General features: G+C 37.9%; 1 protein-coding gene across 28 annotated transcripts in view; it reads right to left on the bottom strand.

Moving 5' to 3' along the window:
• The window catches only part of NRXN1 (neurexin 1), a 1,122,745-nt gene that overhangs the window by 22,738 nt on the left and 1,078,949 nt on the right, over positions 1-21,058 (bottom strand). For 18 of the 28 annotated variants that reach the window (XM_060309978.1, XM_060309991.1, XM_060309984.1 and 15 more), the window contains one exon: positions 3,311-3,398. In XM_060309978.1, the coding sequence (XP_060165961.1) occupies positions 3,311-3,398 (88 nt within the window). The remainder of the gene's footprint in view (positions 1-3,310; positions 3,399-21,058) is intronic. The other 10 variants (XM_060309980.1, XM_060309992.1, XM_060309989.1 and 7 more) reach the window with 1 other exon arrangement.

Below are 21,058 nucleotides of genomic sequence, written 5' to 3'. Positions count from 1 at the left end.
CTGCTGATATCCACCATAATTTTTATCGAGATATATCTAACAGTATCCAAAGTCTAATAACATCAGCGACTGCAATTTTTGATCATGTTATTTTATATTTGTGTTCAAGACACAAAGCAAGTATGAAAAAAGCTATTTAAGAGAACAAGTACATAGTACATTAAGAAACAAAGACCTAGAGGAGGGCTATCCTAGCAGAAAACAATATTCAGATTATAAGAGGATAACAAAAATCGACTCCTCAACTGCAAAAAAAACAGTTGGAAAACAGGAAAAAAAAATCATATGAACTAAGAATTTCACAGGAAGTTGTCACACAGAGCCAATTATGCCGAAAGAGCAACACTGCATGAATTATTAAAGTTGGGCATGAAAAAAAATTATAGGGAATTGGATAGAAAAATCCAATGTAGAAAAGAGATCACGCTTACAGAATGTAATATAGAAAGGGAAACCATTCATGGACTACACTATCAAGATACCATCTAGGGGAGGTAAGATCACAAGAAAAGCCTACAGTGGAAGATGCCATTAAAGAAACAGAATCTGAAGTTTAAGCCTTAAGAGGAATTGACAAATTGAAAACTAGAGAGTAAGGAAAGAAACACTGAGGATGAGGAGTTAAACTAGCCTTGGTACAAGAGTGTTGTAGCTGTCATCAGATGGGGTCAGTAGCTGCTGTGTCTTGTATATCAGACAGCAGACTTTGGGGCTGTGGAACAAAATTAAAATTCATGCAACAAGTCTTGTGTGGAACAACGCAAACAGAGTTCCGGCTTCACGGAGCTGTTCTTCTTGCGTGGCGGGGATGCAAGCTATATGTTAATAAACAAGTAACAAATAGAAAAGTAAACACGATTCTTTCAGATAAGCGATAAATTAGTAAAGAGGAGAGGCAGAAAGGATATCTGGAGTGTGGTTATTAACAAGCTGCTCCTCACTTTCCATGGTGTTATAATATTTAACAAAGTCAGGTGACTAAAGAGAGGAGGATGTCAAAATGGTAAAAAAAAAAAAAAAAAGTAATCTTTCTCTTTCTTTCTCTCCTCTCTCCCCACCCACACCATCCTGTGCTTAGGGCCGGCGTCCCCAGAGAAAGGGAGAGACAGTAAACTAGTCTATAAGGAATGGTTAGTAAGACCTAGAAGCAATGGCTAGAAGAACTGGATCATTTAACTGTGCTCAAGAAGGAAAAAAAAGTGACAATTTTAAGTGCAATTAGACTTCTTACACTGGAGTTCCTAGGTACTCAAAGTGAGGACTCTATGTAAAGAGGACGATAGCCTCCACTCAAACAGCAAAAGAAGGATTCAGCCCAGAGGAAAACCAGCCAGTACTATAATTAGTAAGAACCTATATTGTTTTCAGCATTGTGTTAATAGAGTGGAAAAAACTGAAAAAGTATCAACTGTTCTCAATGTTAACTGGGAAAACAAAAGCAAATGTAAATACAAATATAGACACACACACATATCAATGTATAACAAACACCAGACTCCATTTATGAATGATCCATGCTGGAAGATCTTAGAGAAGCTACGAAAGAGACAGTCATGGTTGGGCATGTGAGAATAGGAGAAATGGGGAAAGGAGAAATTTGAGGGAGGGAGAAGGCAAATAGATGGACTGATGTCATGGACAAAAAAGCAGTAACTTTTTTTTTTTTTTCTTCCTTTTTGACTAACACAGAGAGAATGAGAATACCAATGAAAACAAAAGCAGGATTTTGACAGGATGGTATCATGAAGGGACCACATCTGTCTAGACAACCAAAAGGGAATGGTGTAGAGATCAAGAAACTGGAGGAATTGAATGCATGATAATCAGATTGTATCAGATCACCTTCTAATAACTGTGTATGAAAGATGGCTCTGGAGGCTGAGAATTTTGATATGTGGGATGGAGGTGAGGGAAAGAAACACGAGAAGACAACCAGAATGGACCTCCCAAACCTTCTCCTGCTGAGAGATGACAGCTGAGCTTCTGCTCCTCACTGGCACTCAGTAGCTGCTCTAAGTGCTGAGAGTAAGTAGCTATAATCAGTGGGGGGACAGGGGTGGAAGTGATATTCAAAAGGAGATGTAAGATATGCATCCTGAACCATTTTTTATCCAAATATCAGAACAAGTAGATTAGAATGATATTCTTCACAAGAATCCCAGATTAGTTATTTTACCGTGACATGAAGTTCTCCTGTGGTTATAGGTGACATCTACAGAGGTCATGAGTTATCCAATAGTGGTTAGTCCACATCTACCTCAATGGTTTTGTTAACCTAAACAAGACAATTATTGAATTTTAAGAAACACTGCTTACAAAGGAAACTAATGGAAATGACCCTAATCCTTGGTATTACGAATATTTGGAATCAAACCCAGGCTCTGATCCATTCATTTTCAGGGTCCACAGCCACTGCTTGATGGTACAGGGCTGCAGGAAAGCAGTACTGATGTGTTAGTCACACCATATCACAAAGAAGGAGAAGAAACTATGCACCACCTACAGTTAAAACACATCAACTTGCATTTTAGGGAGACACTGGAAGACTCAAACATTTCTCTATTAAATGAATCAAGGACTGACTGTACCTGCTGTTTGTTTTACTATTGCCATAATACTCTCACTTCTGAAATTCAGAAATTTATCACTTAAGATAATTTGCTGGCAGAGTGAGTGGTGGGGACTTTTTGTGAGTAGAAAGGTCAAAGAATTTTCCAAAATGCAATGCAATTTTTAACTTTATAATTTTATTATGGGTGACCCAAGGAAGATCCCCGTATATGGTTATACTGAAAATTATATAATGAGCTAATGGAATGTGAACAGTAAGGTACCAGCCTTGTGTGCTGTCCCCCACTGCTTTTTCTGGAATACATCATCTTGGTGGGTTTTGTTTTAAAAATTATTTTTTTAATAAATGTGGGGAAATGTACCCACGTAAAAAGTGAGAGCTCTTGGGCTTCCCTGGTAGTGCAGTGGTTGAGAGTCCGCCTGTCGATGCAGGGGACGCGGGTTCGTGCCCCGGTCCGGGAAGATCCCACATGCTGCGGAGCGGCTGGGCCCGTAAGCCATGGCTGCTGAGCCTGCGCGTCTGGAGCCTGTGCTCCGCAATGGGAGAGGCCACAGCAGTGAGAGGCCCTCGTACCACACACACACACACACACACAAAAACTAAGAGCTCTTATCTCACAATGAGGCATTTTTTCATAGGGTGGACTTCTAGACAAAAATGCAAAGATCTTCTAGGGACTATAGCATGCAACAAAGATTCACAGTAAAGTAAAGAAAGTAAGAAAAAAAGTCGACTAACCTAACCCACCTGAGCTCGGCTCACAGGGGTCAATGTCCTCGTCATCGCTGGGACACTCCGCTGAGGCCACAAGGATGTCATCTGTGGTCTGTAAAGGAAACAAATTCGGTAGATTAATTTAAAGGGACCTAATAGATCTTTTCATCTTGTCTCGTGGACTAGTAAAACACCACCTGACAGATCGAGAAACCAAATTCAATTATTTCCCTTCCCGAGGACACAGAGCTTACATTCTTCAACTTAGTTTAGATCCCTCATGGAAGAATTGGCATATTTGTGAAAACTTGATTCTAGCTTATTTTCCACGAGGATATGGAAATGGTGGTAGCCAACTTGTACAAACCCATCCATTTAACTGCCCAGGGAAGCCGCACACAGGAGCAGACAGAGGTTTAAAGCAGCCTGGCAGAAACGATGATGTGAAATTTATTACCGCCCTGGAGTGCTACAAGGCTTGCATCAGTACTTGTGCTTGGCTTCCTAAAAGCAGAACAACTATATAAGCTTTTATATTCATGACCAGGTAGAATTTGATGTATCTTTGAGATATAGCTTGTCTTTATTAGGAAACACAGATTAAACAGAGAATATCTTTCACTGATGCAAAAAGGGAAGCAAATATAGTCCATTGAAGGTACTTTTTGAAATTTGTGGTGAGCTTTCACACTCATTACAAAGTTCTCATCTTTGTCATATTCAGAGAGCAGGTATTGTTTCCCCATTGTCCTTTCCATCATTAAGGTTTTAGAATAAATGAAGAGTGTATTGGGGGGATGATATTCTACAGCAAATAGGATAGAGGTGACAGTTTTCTTTCTGACATTCTAGTTGCTTCACTGCACTTACAGCAAAGAAGATAACCATCGCTGTAATAAAAAGCAGAGTGTGTAAAACCTAGCAGTTAGCCACATCATCAACACGTTTACGAGCATCAAAGGTTGTTCTTTACTGCCGCTTATAAGCAGCAATAAACTCAGCACAGATATTGCATGGAAACTGTGAAGGTTTGCATCAGATTTGGCTAATGCTAAGGAAATACAGAGAGAATTCAAGGTACAAGAAGGAAAATATCTCATTACATCGGCTAAGGATTAAGGAGATTATAATTGTCTAGATGATACTCAGAACTGCAACACGGATGAAGTCCTTATTTAAAAGTAGAATTACAATAATAAAGGTCTTAAATTAAAGAAAAATCAGATATATGATATACTTTTATTAAGGGAGTGTCTAATAGTCAGGGGGTAAAGTATAAATATATAAATGTTAAGAGAATTGCGCTATTTTGAAAAGTGGAGACAAGGGATGATGCATATTTGTGGCAAAATTAGGCTCAAAAATGTTTCAAGTACAAGGTCTTTAATTAATCAAGAATAAAGAATTTGTCCAGATGCTAGTGCTTCAAAACGTAACTTTAAATAAATGCAAGCATTTAATAGTATTTTGAGATGGTTTCATGTTATTCTGCTTTTAATTCCTCTAACACAGTTGGGAGACTGAATTAATTTATTTTGCTGCTGTCATTTTAAAAGAAGTTCAAATACCAGTTTTCCTGGAATTGTAACTGTTAATGCCAGTGATAGCCACTAGCAATTGGTGTGATAGTCACGTAGGTATCGTTCAGTACAGTGAGCTTTAAAAGGCAAGAATCCAGCCTCCTTCTGGCACGAGCACAACTTGCAGGATAACATCCAAACTGACTTGATAATAACAAGTTATTGGATTATGAGGTCTGGCATGTCAATTGTTCCAATTCGCCCCAGAGCTGATAATCTGTTTTTTAAAAGCCAACATCAAGTGGAAAGCTACCTTTTTTTGAAAACCACAGTGCATATTTTAAAAAATTCATTTCATGGTTCCAAGAGAATTTTTCATTTTCCTTGAGGAATTTTTGTTCTTGGTGGAAAGGGGGAGGAGGATGTGGATAAGTTCTTTAATCTAGTTCTTCTCACCCTGGCAGTGATGTTGCCCCCTCTCCCCTCCCCCACCTGGGAAGACATCTGGCAATGTCTGGAGATATTTTAGTTGTCTCGGCTGGGTTGAGGCGGGAGTGGGTGAGCTCCTATTGGCGTCTAAAGAGTGGACACCACGGATGCTGCTAAAAAATCCTAAAACGTATGTGGCAGCCTTCCCACAACAAAGAATGATCTGACCCAAACGACAATAGTGCAGAAGTTGAGAAACTCTGCTCTAAAAGCTTAAAAACCGTTCTGTACCTTGTTTTTTCTCGTCTGAAAAAAATGGAGAGCATAGTCACTGTTGTTGTAAAGATTAACTTAGTACATGAAAAGTACCTAGAATAGGACCACCTTTTAAATATTTATAAAAGTTGTGATATCACCAACATTATTGTTGTTTCACGAATGGAAAACCAATTTAATATTTTTGTACTATATTTATAAATAATATAATTTTAGACATTAAACTGGAAGTTGTACATGTGAATTATTCTTAACTTTAGATCTCATGTTAGCTTTTATGTCAAAATACAGTAGCTCTATTGGTACTTTGTTGAACTAAGTTTCCATCTTTTGCTGCCTAGGTTCAAATTCTGAATGAGAAGTCAAACATCGAATATAAATAATAAAGGTTGCTTCCTAAAAGAAATTCACGGACTAGAAACGTGTAGCTCAGTGTAGTGTTTCATGCAGACTAAGTTATTTAGGCTGCAAAGTTAAATTTTGTTTTAAAAGTTGACCTAATATTTAAATTCAACAGCCTTTCCAAACAATTCCACAGCAAACAGAAAGTGTTAGAGAATGTTCTCAGTGTCATCTTTCACACAACACAGTTCCTAAAATAACAAAAGATGTCATACAATAGACAGTACCTCCTATAGCCTTTTACAGTAGGAAAAATATCACTGTGCAAATTCGACCCTATTGTACAACTATATTTTAGTTTTTAATGCACTTTTCCTGATAAAATGAATACACATTGTTTTCATATTTTTCTCTCAGAAATTAAAATCCAGTTTATTATTGGATTCATTTCAGAGGCTAAATTAACCAAACAATTTTCTAGCCAAAGCTGTGTAATTTAAATTTAATTCACCGTGTTTGGAACTGCCTCCCTATGACATGCTGTTGAAGAAACTCAAATATGTCACATTAATCAATTCTGTTCTTCAGTATACTTTTCTCTGATGTTTATAACCTTTTTCAGAAAAGAGACGACCTTCTGAAGGAGACAGAATAGTGATGGAGCAAAAGCATTAGCTTTACATAACCGTCCATTTAGATGAGGGTCCCTAACTGTGCATTCAACCACTCACAGGTCAAAGTGCATGCTGATCGTCCCTAATTCAGAGTGGTGTGGACATTTTCATGGCAAACGTCTGTTCTTGTTCAGAATGTTTACTGAAACTACTTAGGTCTCCTTACCTTTAGGGGAAAAAAAAGATTTGCACACAATTCAGGAAATAAAGGCACTGAAACTTAATTCACATGTCATATGGATAAACACCAACTTGTATAGGGTAGGAAAATTTAATCAGAATGGGGGAGAAAGGACGTCCTTAATGTACAGTAAGAAGTTAGACCAGTTTTTTTTTAATGTCCAGGGTTATTAGGCAGAGACCACTTGGTGGGTTAGAAAGTAGAGAAACACTGATGTATTTTTGTTCTTTGTATTTCTGCTCTACAGAGAGCCTTTTTCCCCACCACCACCTTTAATGGTAGAATTTGCTGCATATTCACTTTTTTGAATATAGCACAATTGCATATCTATGTGCTAAAAAGACAGGATGAGAGGATGGATAAACTTAGTCTGTAATATTATATCCTTGCTAAGACTAGCATTCCTAGACCTTATTCCTCATGGTAAACAGCTTTGCTGAAGACGGGTAAATTCTGATGAAAAGATCCACAAGAAAACTCTACCAGCAAAAATCTGCTTTGTGAGAAAAAGAACATATTCTAACTGTGCAAACGGATGTCCATTATGAATTTGATGCCCACAAAGAAATTCTTGATTTACTCTAAAATTTCGATTGAAACTTTGTTTCTAAACTGCGACAGTCTATCCAGCTATACATCCAAATACAATGTAAAAAAAAAAAAATAATTGTCTCTGGCTTCCCTGGTGGTGCAGTGGTTGAGAGTCCGCCTGCCAATGCAGGGAACGGGTTCGTGCCCCGGTCCGGGAAGATCCCACATGCCGCGGAGCGGCTGGGTCCGTGAGCCATGGCCGCTGAGCCTGCGCGTCCGGAGCCTGTGCTCCGCAACGGGAGAGGCCACAACAGTGAGAGGCCCGCGTACGGCAAAAAAAAAAAAAAAAAAAATTGTCTCAAGCAATGGTGCTCACTCGTGTAACAGTATTTAGCCTAATCTCTCACTGCTGTGATGGACATTTATACTGAGCTGATTGAGACAACTGATGGACGGCGTATGGTGCTAGCTGACATGTGATATGTTTGGCTAATTGACGGACACTTGTTCTGATACTTTTGTCTACATGAAGCTGCTCTGGAAGAGAAAGAACATTGACGTCTGCCTTTCACAGCACTGAATCTGATAGTCTTCCTTATCAGATTTATTGCTAGATGTGTTTTCTTGAAAAAAGAAAAATACCAGGATTCACAATTAGTGACACAAATTCCTCAAGCTAGGTCTGAACCATTGCACTGATAACTTATGGGGCAAGAAGTTTCTAGGAGGTGGGGAAGTCACAATTTTCACCAAAAGGAAAAACTGCAAAAAAATAACCCAGTTGTAATACATATATAGAATTCCCAAACAGTGGGTCAATTTGATCAAATCAAATCACTAAACAAATACGTCAAAATGGTAATTTTAGTTAATCCTATTAAAAATGTAGAAGGAACTTAGAGACTTTGCATAGATTCCATGCTAGTTTCCATTGTCTCAGTGAAGCTTTTGGTTCTTATTTGTCATTTGTTTCTCTGAGTAGCAGATGCCACATAAAGATATCAGTCCCATGCTCACTAATCTAATAAAAATAAAAATAATAAACTGAGATCCAATACATGAAGGATGAATTTTAGCTCCAGCACGAGTAACAAAGAATACGAAGATCAATTAGTCACCAACAAATCAGTCACTCATCTATCCATAGCATTTTCTGGTGGGCACAAAATATGGTCACTACCTAACAAGGCACAAATCGTGATTCTTACCTGCAAATAACTTATTGTGCCCATTCTATTCTAAAGCAGAAGAACAAATCACTCATTAATACAAATAACAAAATCAATTCTAATAGCTTATTTTGATTGAAATTTAACAGTGCTCCCATATCTACTACTTCATTAAATATTCACCAACGACACACTTATGCAGAATGCAGGTGGACGTGCTATTATTCTGAGTGTTACAGTTAAGTGCCTGCTCAAAAAAAATACCCATTTGTAAACTCATTTACCCAATCTGAATGTTTGAACGTTGGCATTCATGAATATTTAGGGCAAAACTGAAATATCCCTGAAAACGGCCAGCTTTCACATTTCTTTAATGTTTTTTTCCCCTCAATTGATGCCTTAGGTTATTACAAGAAGTGACCAGAAATCAGCTGTCTGCTTGGAAAAAGACAGACTTGAAAGCCATTCAATTTTCTTCAGAATTTTACTAACTGTTTAAAATGTATGCAATGGTTTCAGAACAGTGCAAGTGAGTTGGATAGAAAAACTCACCATGTAAAGAGGTCATAAATATCTTACTCATTCTAACATGCATTTTCATATGCATTTGATAGTGGTCATCCTAACAGGAAAAAACTCTAAGGGGGAAGATAGGGATATGGAAATAATGCCACAGAAAAAGGAAATTATGAGAGGAAGAAATGAACTGAATTCCTGCTTAATGAAACAAAAACATATTTTTGCAAAGTTATGCAAAAGAGTAAACCTGCAAAATAAAAACCTGGTGTCAGGAAGCTTGAAATTAAATTTATCTTTTTAAAAAAAGATAAATTCTTATCTTTCTTTGAGCTACTAATGACCTCTATGCTCATACCGCATTTCCATTTTTAGCCAAAGCAAATAGGAGAGCTGGCCAAAGAAAAAGCTAAAGTGAAGTTTAAATTTTCAGGGAGGATTTGGAATGTCTATTCTCTTGGATTCTCATGAATTAGAACTTGGGAGTGTAAGACCGCCAAAGAATGCTGGTAGTGATGTGGAGATGCTGAAAGGGAAACTAGAATATGCATGTGATTGAATGTGTTCCCTCTCTGTTTGTTTTGTTTTTGAACAAAGCCCTTTCTGAAATGGGTTTGGCCATTTCCAAATTAAATAAATACTGACAGATGTTTACAATGCAAATCTAGGCTTCTAGCTGTGTCAATATGAATCTTTAGTCTAACTATTGTGACTGAATGGACTAATTAGTCACACAGGTTGAACTGAAAATCCTTATTGGTAATGAGGCCAAAACATTTTATAATTGTAAAATGCCAACGATGGATAGTTTCAACAACATGTCTCCAAAATCCAAGCTTTCATTGTTGGCATCTAACATATTAGGAAATGGAATCATGTTTTAGTCAAGCAGTCATATATCTTCTTGTACTGAGCCAGACACTAGTGATCATTAGTCTAAGGTCTTTATTTTACATATCAGGAAACTGAAGCTAGAAATTTAAGTGTTTACGCTTGACCACAATTATACCGCTAATTAATGGCAAAGCTATGAGATTATCCTGACCTCCAATAGACTGTGATTGTCTCTCATCCCGGGTGACTTCTACCCATCCATCCATCACTCACCCAGCCATCCTCCCATTCATCCATCCATCCATCCCAAACCATTTTGTTCTTTAAAGGATTTCATGTGATTATAAAGATACACAATTAAATAGATTTAAAATAAGTTAAAAGGTGGCAAAGGAGAGTACTGGCTTTTATATAAGTAACCACTAAAATTATCATGAAGAAAACATACACAGATATCAGGAGACATATCCACAGACAGCTGTTGTACCACTTGATATGGCAGCACATTAAGTTGCACTAAAAATGGAACAAAATGAATGCTAGAGTTTAATTTTTTACTCCAGTTACAAAAAGTCAAACATTGACAGAACTGCAGTTACTTTGAAATGAAGTAAACCCAGAAAGTTCTTTATTTACGTGTGGTAATCTTTTCTTATTTTTTTTAAAGACCTTAAACATCTTGTCTCTCATCTCTGCACATAAATGCATAACTAAATTCTTGGGGACAGAAAGAAAATGTAGATTACTGAATCTTTTCCTATTTTTCCCCTTGACTTAGAACAGTGCAGGTCACGCTGGCTACAAAATTAACCCAAGGAACTCTTTTGTCTCTCTTCTCATTAATCCACTGATGAAAACTTCCAAGGTCTCTCTTATTAACTTCTGTTTTCACAACGAAAGTGCTAATGAGATATTTAGCTTTGTCTCTCTCACACAACCATCATTAGGGTTTTGTCAAATTATCTTGATACATCTTGGGGATAAGTAAGTAGAGGTGACCATTAATTAATAATACTGTTGTTTCTCCAGGTACAGTCTAGACATCCATTCATTGATCGGAAGGAGCCACAGGCAGCTAGTTATCCTGAACACTTCTTTTCTACTGGGCAGGACCATGACCAATGTACCTTTGATAGAGCTTCAACTTGGAGATATGTGAGAACTTCCATCCCACACAATGCTTGCAGGCTGGGACAACAAGAATTAGGGATGTGGTTGGAAATGATGTTGATGAAGTTGACAGACAGTTGGTTTCCTGATTTTTTTTGGACCCATTTGTTGAATATATGCAAGGTTCTATACCAGCATCTTGCCAATATCTGAGCAGTACCGCTATGAGTGTTTCTATCAAGGAGTGATTGAGAGTAAATGTGATCTCGCTTAAATGTTATAATGCTATTTTGTTCATGCACTAAGAGATCCAAACCTTGCTGGTTATAGTTAAATTGGAACTCCAAGCTTTCACATCTGACTATTTCATTCCTCATGTTGAGTACTTTGGTTCCTTAATACATATTTGGAATGTTGTACTGTTGAACCACTTCAGTTTAATTTGCTACATGCTTATCAATAATGGAAAATATATATCAAGTCTCAATCTGGATCTCATAAGTAATATGTATCATCTTGAAATGATTTCTGTGTTCTCAACAGTACATAAGAATAGATATACTATATAGGCAAATATATATATTATGCATGTATATATATACTATATATGTGACTAAATATATATATAATCATTTGTATATGACAAAATAACTTCTCTATCTCATAGGGATATTATGGGGATCCATTTTTTTTTAATTAATGTTTTTTAAAAAGTCTTTTTAATTAATTAATTTTTATTTTTGGCTGCGTTGGGTCTTCATTCCTGCATGTGGGCTTTCTTTAGTTGCGGAGAGCCGGGGCTACTCTTCATTGCAGTGTGCACGCTTCTCATTGCAGTGGCCTCTCTTGTTGCGGAGCATGGGCTCTAGGCCCGCGGGTTTCAGCAGCCGTGGCACATGGGCTCAGCAGCTGTGGCTCGCGGGCTCCAGAGCGCAGGCTCAGCAGTTGTGGCGCACGGGCCTAGTTGCTCCGTGTCGTGTGGGATCTTCCCAGACCAGGAATCGAACCCGTGTCCCCTGCATTGGCAGGCGGATTCCCAACCACTGGGCCACCAGGGAAGTCCCCGGGGATCCATTTTGATATGTGCGAAAGCACTCTGTAAATATGAAAGTCCTCACGCAGCAATGTTTATATGTTATTATTACAACTAATACAGAATTAGTTTTGCTCCTCACATGACAATATGAAGAACACTTCTGGGGAGTGCTTAAAGAGGGCAGCCAAAAATCCACTCAACTGAATATATTTCATTTTTATGTCTTGAAATCCCCTTGTCCCCTCAGTTGAATAGGATCTGTATCTCTCACTTCAATTGGCCCCTCACATAAATGTTGCTATTCTTGGGAAGATCTCTTTTACATCAGAATGTGATTCACTTCAGCATTGCTTATTGAGTGCCCATGTTTCAGTCTCACTGGTAACCTACAAGATGGGCAGTGCCAATCCACATCTGGCACTGTGATTCCCTCTTCTCCATGTCAGCGCTCCGGGAGAGTTACTGCACAGATGCAGGGTTACTGGAGTTCTCTCAAAATTCTCCTCCTTATTCACTTTCCTGGGACTTGGAAGATTGTGACAACTTGATTTATTTTATGCCTGCGTCCAGAGTTTACTCTAAATCATGCCCTATTATATCTAGAGCATTTAAATGAACAGAAAATAAGAAAAAAGAGATCACGTAGCAAACACTGATAATTAAAGGAGAGAGAGACAGCGAAACAGAGAGAGAGAAGGAGAAGGATCAGTAGGGAGGGGAGCTGAGGGGAGAAGAAGAGGAGGATGACTCTAAGTGTGATCCATGCCGCACAATGCTTCTTATTATAACGGTCGTATCTGTAGTTATAACAAAACATAGCCCATGGTCGTGTTCCCTATATGGATTAATAATACGCGAACTAACTCTCGTAAGACACTGAGCAATATTTTCTTAGTGCATTAGAACAGTAGAGGTGTGCGCCTTTCCAAATTATATTTAAATCTAAAAGTTTGGGAACTGCGTAGGTGTATGTTTTATTTCATGTATTTCTGTGGGACAGAATTTATGTCTGTGTTTTATAGCCCTCGAACATCTATCACATCTATCACAGTTCAACAGAGTTGATTTAAAATGTCATCACCATTGATTGTGGTGATTATTTCACAATGTATTTGTGTATCAAAACGTCAACCTTAAACAATTTAAATTTGTCAATTATATGTCAATAAAGATAGAAAAAAAAATGCTATCATGCTCTAAAACCTGCCTTATCTTCTTTAAGTATCTGTAATTTCAATAAAAGCACTTGATGAAGATAAGTATGATTGTGAAAATTGAATTAATAAAGTTGAATGAAGGATTCCTCTTGACTTAAAAAATAGAAGATATATTACACATGACACTTGCATTGGTAGAAGCATTTCAAATAATCTTATTCCTGATGTTCTTCCTCTCTAAGTTCACTACACCTAGGTGTACGTTTGCCACAATTGCTCATTTATAACAGCTCTTTAAATCTCCAAATAAGAGTGAGCAAGTATAGATTATTTTCCAGAAGTATAACTCCTAAGAGTGGGAGATGAGAATTGTGGCAAAAATCACACTTTTTCAAAGATTTTATCTGCCTTCTAACATCTCTAGAAGTGACAATGAAACTTTGTAACTGGTTTTTACATTATACCTCATGGCTGGAAATTTACGGTAGAGAAATAGCAAAAAAGTGACATTATCTTTAACTGCAAAGAGAGAACGACTAAAAGTTAGAAGGAAGGAGAAGGTAAAAATGTCTTGCAATAAGTTGGTCTGCCTGCTTTTATGAAGCATCCCTGTCCGTTGAGAAAGCAATAAGATATAGCCTGCCTTAGAGAAAGGACCGAGAAAAAAAAAATAGTTGACTGCCATGCTGGGTTTTTTTTTCCTGTATAATATACCCCCAACTCTTCCAGTTTCCCCTGAACTCTATTGCCATAGTCTTACCTTGTAAATACTTTCATTGGATTATAAGGAAACTATGCCTTTATAATGTTTTCCTTCAAAATCTAACTGCAGGATGAAACTTTTATCTTCTTCCTGAAATAAATTGCATGAAGGTAAGGGCTGGCTGAGACCAGCCATCAAATTCTGACTAAGACTTAAGTGCAGGACAGAATGCACTCACGAAATTTGTATCTTTTCATGGATTCTTCCATGCATTCACTCATTCATTAATTCATTCATCTATTCACAATCATTTATTGAATACTTTTGATTAACAAGGGGTTATACAGAAGAGGAATATACTATGGCACCAGCCTTCCCTCCCTTGAATTGCTTGGAGAACTTCACGTGTATGACAAATGGAGGCCATCTATAAGCAGAAAATCCTCTCTATACCCCTGAGCATAGAAAGAGCATGGGTATTAGAGCTGGATAGACTGGGCTGAAATCCCAGCTCTGCCATTTATTGGCTGTTGATGTTGGGCAAATTATCTAGCTTCTTTAGGTTTCTTCCTACGTAAAAATGAAGTTATTTACACCTATTTTGAATTTTGATGAGGATGAGATTCTCTAGGGCTAGATAGGCACAATGTCTAGCACAATGGCTGGCACTTAGAAGACGTTGTCGGGAGTATTTACTATGTAGACACAACTGGCTCTGTACACATTGTCACTTTGCTCTCCTTGCAACATGGGAAGAGGAGTTTATCCTAGCCCTGGATTTCTGTGATCTTCAGACACAGACATTCCCTTCACAAAGGAAGTATAATTTCCTGGCTTAAATTCACACTTCTATGTTTAAACATCCTATAAGCAGAGTAAATTACATATTTGAAGTGAGAGTTCTTTTTAAAACACCTCAAAAAACATCATAACTACCACTGTATTGAAAAGCCAAGGGGCTTCTCTTCTCTTCTCCCGAGCTGCATGATGTAACCAAGCATTTATCAAATCCTACTGTTTTCAGAGTTTGGAGACTTGAGTTATTTGTTCCAGTTCCCTTCTAGTAAAGAGAGGGAAACCCTAAGTCAGCACAGTCAGGAGTGCAGTGTCATATCACTGCACCGACAGCGTCCAGCTCAGGAATAGATTGTGGTCTCCTGGCCCTCCATCCAGTTGGCATCCAACTCCTTCAGTTTCATATTTGGGTGTAGTGAAGACGAAAATAGAGGCAGGATTAATTTGTCACTTTTCCCAGGTTTCTCAAACATGATTTGTCTTTTTCAATTCTTCCCTAGGTTTAATTGAAAACTTTAAGCAAGGCCTTTGAAAAATACCAGGGACTGTGGCCTTCTGACATCATCTGGAGCTGCCAGACTGGTGAGCACTGAGTAGCTCCTGCAAAGCCCACTAAGGACCACCTGAAGAATGCACATTCAGATGCTGAAGGAGAATTCTGTTAAGTGCCTTCTACTGAGGCTGGGAGCCTCATGAGAGAGTCTCCCTTTTTGTGCACACTTCATCAGATGGCATCTGTGTCTAAACTCTTCCCTGAGATCTTCGAGTAATTAGCCATGGCCTCTTTTGGATAGCTTTTCTCTCTTCCGCCTTGCATTTACAATCAGTTCCTCTCAATTCTGACGTGTTTCCTCGAAGTTGCTATCATGCCTCTCCACCTGGATGAGCCCTTTTCCTCCCTTACACACCTCTGCAATCCCTTAACCTTCTCCTCATCCTCATTACTGGAATGCCTGCTGATTAAGAATAAGAATTAAGCCTTCTATTCACCAAAAAATGTCACTTGTCATTATGAAAACTTTTGGAATCATTTAAGTGTCATCACGTAAACAGAAAGATAAGCTTCTCTTGATGGTTTGGTAATGCTGTTATGAGCATCAGTGCTACCTGCAACACAGCAGTGACCTCAGATGCCAAAGAGAATAGTATCCCTGTCCTGTTCCATAGGTCCTCAAACTACTCTTCCACTTTTCAGTTGATGTGTACTCTTATTAGTTTTTCTCTTTTGTCTGTCACTGTCAGGCTTTATAGAGGCCTGTTTCTGTTTTCAAACTTGCTCCTTCATATCTGCTTTGAGCTGGAAATCTAGATAATCAGATAACCAATGTTCTCTAACTATCTTAGAAACAGGGTCACAGAGGCTCTCAAACAAGAAAGCCCAGGTGCTTCAGAGTCCAGGCTCATGGCTTAAAATACACAAGACTTGTTAGTTTCCTCAAAATGCCAAGTTCCTTATGAAGGTAGTGCATTTATTGGTAAGTTAGCACCCAGTAATATTTTTACTATGATAATTCTCAAATAGACTTTTCTTCATTAATTCCAAGAAACTCTACTGGAACTAGACTCCAAATACCTGAATCTCTATTCTCTAACATTTAGTCAAATAGAAGCCAAGCTTCCTTGGTGCTCTTCTGAGTTTGCAGGGAGGGAGATGAGCAATGTAGTAAGGAAAGTGGCTGCCTTATTGTCTTTGACCCCCTTGCTTCCTGAAAAGATGGAGTGGGGTTGTTGGCTTGTACTTAAAGGTAGAACCTGATGTGGACATGCAAGGGTTCAACTACATTTATCCAGAGTGAGTGGTTCACTCAGTGTATCCTGAGCAGAGAGAGAGATCTGGTAGCCCCTTTTCTGGTTTCCCACGACCAGCTTTTCACTTGAGAAACTGAGGAATGCTAGTACTCATGCTAGCATGCTAGCATGCTGGCAATGCTCCCCAGTGACTCTGTGCATGGATATTAGACTTAGACCCAAGTTTAAATCTGGAGTTACTAGAACTTGGGTGACCTACTTAACCTCTCATTTATAAAATGGGAAGGATGCAGTACCAATCTTGGCGTGTAGTTGTAAGAATTAAGATAATCATGATCAATGAACTACTTAGCACTATTCCCGGATGTGAAATAAAAGTTATATTTTTATGGCAAGACAAGAGAAATTTAAACAAAAAATCTCTGCCCTTTGGCCTCCTCTGTCTCCACACTGTGCTTTGTGTATCTTCATTATGCATCGACCAAACCTCCCACGTGAGCAAAAATACCTGCTCAACCATAACCAGCAACATTCTCCTATAGCGTCAACACGACAACTCCTTAAAAGATGGCACTCCTTCTTGATCTTCTAAGGGGTCACATGACCCACCGCGATGACGCGTAGATCTGAATTATGTAAGCTGTCATTAATACAACATTTGATGTACAGCCCTGTCTCAAAAAACTTATATAGGGCTTCCCTGGTGGTGCAGTGGTTGAGAGCCCGCCTGCCGATGCAGGGGACATGGGTTCGTGCCCCGGTCCGGGAGGATTCCACGTGCCACAGGGTGGCTGGGCCCGTGAGCCATGGCCGCTGAGCCTGTGCGTCCGGAGCCTGTGCTCCGCAACGGGAGAGGCCACAACAGTGAGAGGCCCGCGTACCGCAAAAAAAAAAAGAAAAAAAACTTATATAACGGTGCCTTGACTTCTAACCAATGGGACAGTTCTCAGAGCTTTCTGAGTTGCTCTTGCCAGGTTATAATCCTCAAATTTGGCTCAAATACAAATTTCCATTTCTTTTTAAATCATTTTTGACCGATTAATTTTTCGTCAACCTGGTGCATAATAAACACTAAATAAATCTTAGCTCTTCTCACCTTCGTTATTACATAAGACACACACGCGTGTTACCTCTAGCCTACTGGGAGGCAGCACGTTTTTGTTAAAGTGGGCAAAACCCAACATCCTAATAACCACAATAGGTTGACTATCCACATTTGCCCTTGCCTAGAATAATACTGTGAAGTAGGAGGGGAAAAAAACTAAATATCGCATGAAGAACGCAAATGTACTTTCTCCCTGAATGTTCTATTTTGGTTTTCAACTTTTAAACTTCACTTTATTTCAAAACATACTCCCAACCATTCCAAAGCATTTTCAAGTTGGAAAGCCTTCTTTTTGTTTCACAATAAGGTAACTGCAGGTGCAAACTCGAGGGAGACAGACCTTGGAAATTTTAAGTATGTTGCCATGGCAATGGCTTGCAAGAATGTGGATGAGTTTCATCTTAGCTCTCAAGCATTCAACCGAGTTCATACATGGAGGTTCAAATTACTAGGCACACAATGTTTGCCATTCATCGTGTCTTGAAAGGTTTAAAAATAACTGTCTCTGTTGCTTATAGCAATCAAAAACTACAAAATTCTACCTATCTATCTCTCTATCTATCTATGCAAATGTGGAGACCTAGTCATTCATTATCTACTCTTAGCTAGCCAATCTCACCAGTTTGGCTGCTCTAAGGGAAGCTGTATACATAAATTCAACAATGATCGTTTTTGCCATTGTTACAAACAAAGAGTTGTACTCCCAATATGAAATAGCTATAAAATTTTTCTACTGAATTTCAAATTAAGGTCCTCATTCAAAATGGATGTATCCTTAAAGAAGCATGATAATTATTTAGGGATGGTCAGTTAAAGCAAACTTTCAGTCTAATGAAATGTGGAGGATCTTTTTAAAAAGGTCCCATCCTATAATGCAGGAAAGAAGATTAAAATGTGTAATTCTAGTCATTAAATCAAATGCCCCTACTCCCAGAAAGCGACACCACCACCAACAACACAAAGACATACAAAGGAAGCAATTTTATCTCATTTGAACCATCACTATCTTAATTGCTCTTAAATGGTTCAGTTGATGCTTCTAAATTCCAAAGCCCTCACAAGGAACTCATGATTCATTGCCAATAAAAGCAGTGATTCTTGACAAAAACACTTTCCTCCCATACATGGAACCTACAGAACACTAAAATTGGAAAGTTTTAAAGTTATCTATTTGATATAAGAAATAATTCTTAACAAATTCTCTTCAAATTTCAAGGCTTTTTCCATCTAAATTTGCACTATGAAAATTAAGCCAATAATAAAAAAATTCATTCACCAGCAAAAAAAAAAAAAAAAAAAAAAAGGATTTCTAAGAGTATATGTTCTTTAGTTTTCTAAGAGTATATGTTTAGATCATTTGCTGCAAATGATCCATGATGATACAAAGTGCCCTACGTGAAATGAGACAAGGGACCCTGCTATGTCCTGCACTCAGTTACTGACAAAACCTTCACAAAACTGTTATTAGCTACCAAAGCCTGGCAGTTTTAAAATTCACTTTGCTGCTTTAACTTTGACTCATCTTCCAAAACACACACACACACACACACACACACACAATCATTCTCTCTGTCCCTTATACTCCTTGATTTAACAGCTAGTTGATATACTTTAAAACTACAGTAGTGCTCCCCCATTCTAAAAAGCCTACAGCAGTGCTAGAATTAAACAAATGAGAACACAGTAATTAGCTATGCAAACTGTCAAGTAGATCTAAAAAGAAAAACAACCCAGAAAACACAACAATCAGCAGTTTCAAGCTCTAACAAGAATCTTCATTGAGTTCCCATTTATTTTAAACAAAAATACATTAGGTCTCTGAAAAACATTCGCAGCAATTTCCATGGAAATAGGGCAAATCAGCTAATGGGTCTTTTACATCTCTAATTTCTATGATGCTGATATAGCAGAAAAGTCTTTGGTCCTACACTCTTCCCAAATAATTTCTATCCTACTCCTCTATAACCAGATTCATTCCCAAAGTGAGTAGCACCTAAAATGGTTCCAAAGTGGATCTGGAACAGGTGTGTGGGTCAAATCACATCCTGTGACCCCCAATTCCCAAATCCCTCCCTAAACCTCACCACAATAGTTTCATAAGAGGGTAAATTAAAGGGTAAACTGGAAAGGGAAAAGAATTGTTAAATTATCTGGGGCATTTGTGTGTGAATGGAAGGGAGAAGACATTCAATTCTTTGCGTGGAGAGTATGAATTACACAATTTGTAGCTAAATCTCTGGGATCCTTTACTACCTACCTTCTCCCTCTCACAACCACGTTGAGTCCCTATGAAGCAACACAGACTACTTCCAACATATACATGCTTTGTCTGAAATATCAATCTAATGCTTACATTGACGGTTAATGTTCCTTTAACCCATTATGCAACCAGTAATAGAATATCAGATTTTTAAAAAAATCTAGAATTGTGATGAACACATTTACTTTGAAACTTGTGTTTGCTTCAGTTCTCTTATCTTCAAACTTGTAGAACAACTGTCTGCTTTATAAAATTGAGAATGTAAGATGGGATGCCTGAAACTGGTCTAGGATAGGACATAGCATTCTGAAATTCGACTAGGAGCTCAATCATTATCTAACCCATTGACCTGTGGCAAATCACTCCCCATTCCAATATAAGTAGGTTAGAGTAGATGACCCCTCAGGTCCCTTTAAAATATAATAATCAAGGGTAACACAAGAGAATCTTGTGGTACAGATAAGCCTCTTGATTTTGGTGGTGATTATAAGAAGCTATACATGTGATAAAATTGCATAGAACTACACAGACACACACAGACACACACAATAAATGCATGTATAATTGGCAAAATCTGAATAAGCTCTATGATTTACATGCTGGTTTTGATATTGAACTATAGTTATATAAGATGTTAACATGGAGGGAAGTTGGATAAAGGGTACAGGGGACCTCCCATATCTTTCTTTGCAACTATCTGTGAATCTATAATTATTTCCAAAATTAAAAAATATATATATAAGTACCTAATACATGCATACATACATAAATATAATAATCTTTGATTTCATGAAATGGCTTGTTGACTGTCAAAGATAAATGCCAATATACAGGGCCTGATGCTTTATCAATGAAGTGAAATTTATTGGTTCCAAACAATCCACTTTTCAGCTAAATGTGATAATTTTTACCTAAAACAATTAGTAGTTTAAAGGTAGTTAGGATATTGACTATTTCTCCATGATTCGAAGTGAGGAAATTGTTATGTGACAGGTTGTTACTAGTGACACCATTTTTGCCAGCCCTTCTGTTATTTATCCTTGAATACTGAACCCTACAGATTAAGATACCAAATAACTAAAAATTTCAACAACATGCCTTTGATTTAAAAGAGAAAATTAAAACAAAATACAAATAAAACAAAACAAAACCAACACAATTCTAAAGGAAGTGTCAGGGAGTTACTAAAAATTGAATTCCTAACATTTATATTCTGAGGACTCTACAGTTTCTGTTCAATTAACTTCTCCTATGATGAGTAATCTTACTTTCTATTCCTAAAACCCTGTAGAATCCTATTCATCTAAAAATTAGGTTGTGCTCAATATATTTCCTTTCAATGTCATAGAATCCAGTGGACTCTCCTGACCTCCCTGAGGTCTAAA

This window comes from Globicephala melas, chromosome 12, assembly GCF_963455315.2.
Source record: "Globicephala melas chromosome 12, mGloMel1.2, whole genome shotgun sequence".
Classification (NCBI taxonomy): domain Eukaryota; kingdom Metazoa; phylum Chordata; class Mammalia; order Artiodactyla; family Delphinidae; genus Globicephala; species Globicephala melas.
Note: the sequence above shows the minus strand (reverse complement) of the source record. Positions and strands in the feature narration are given on the sequence as shown.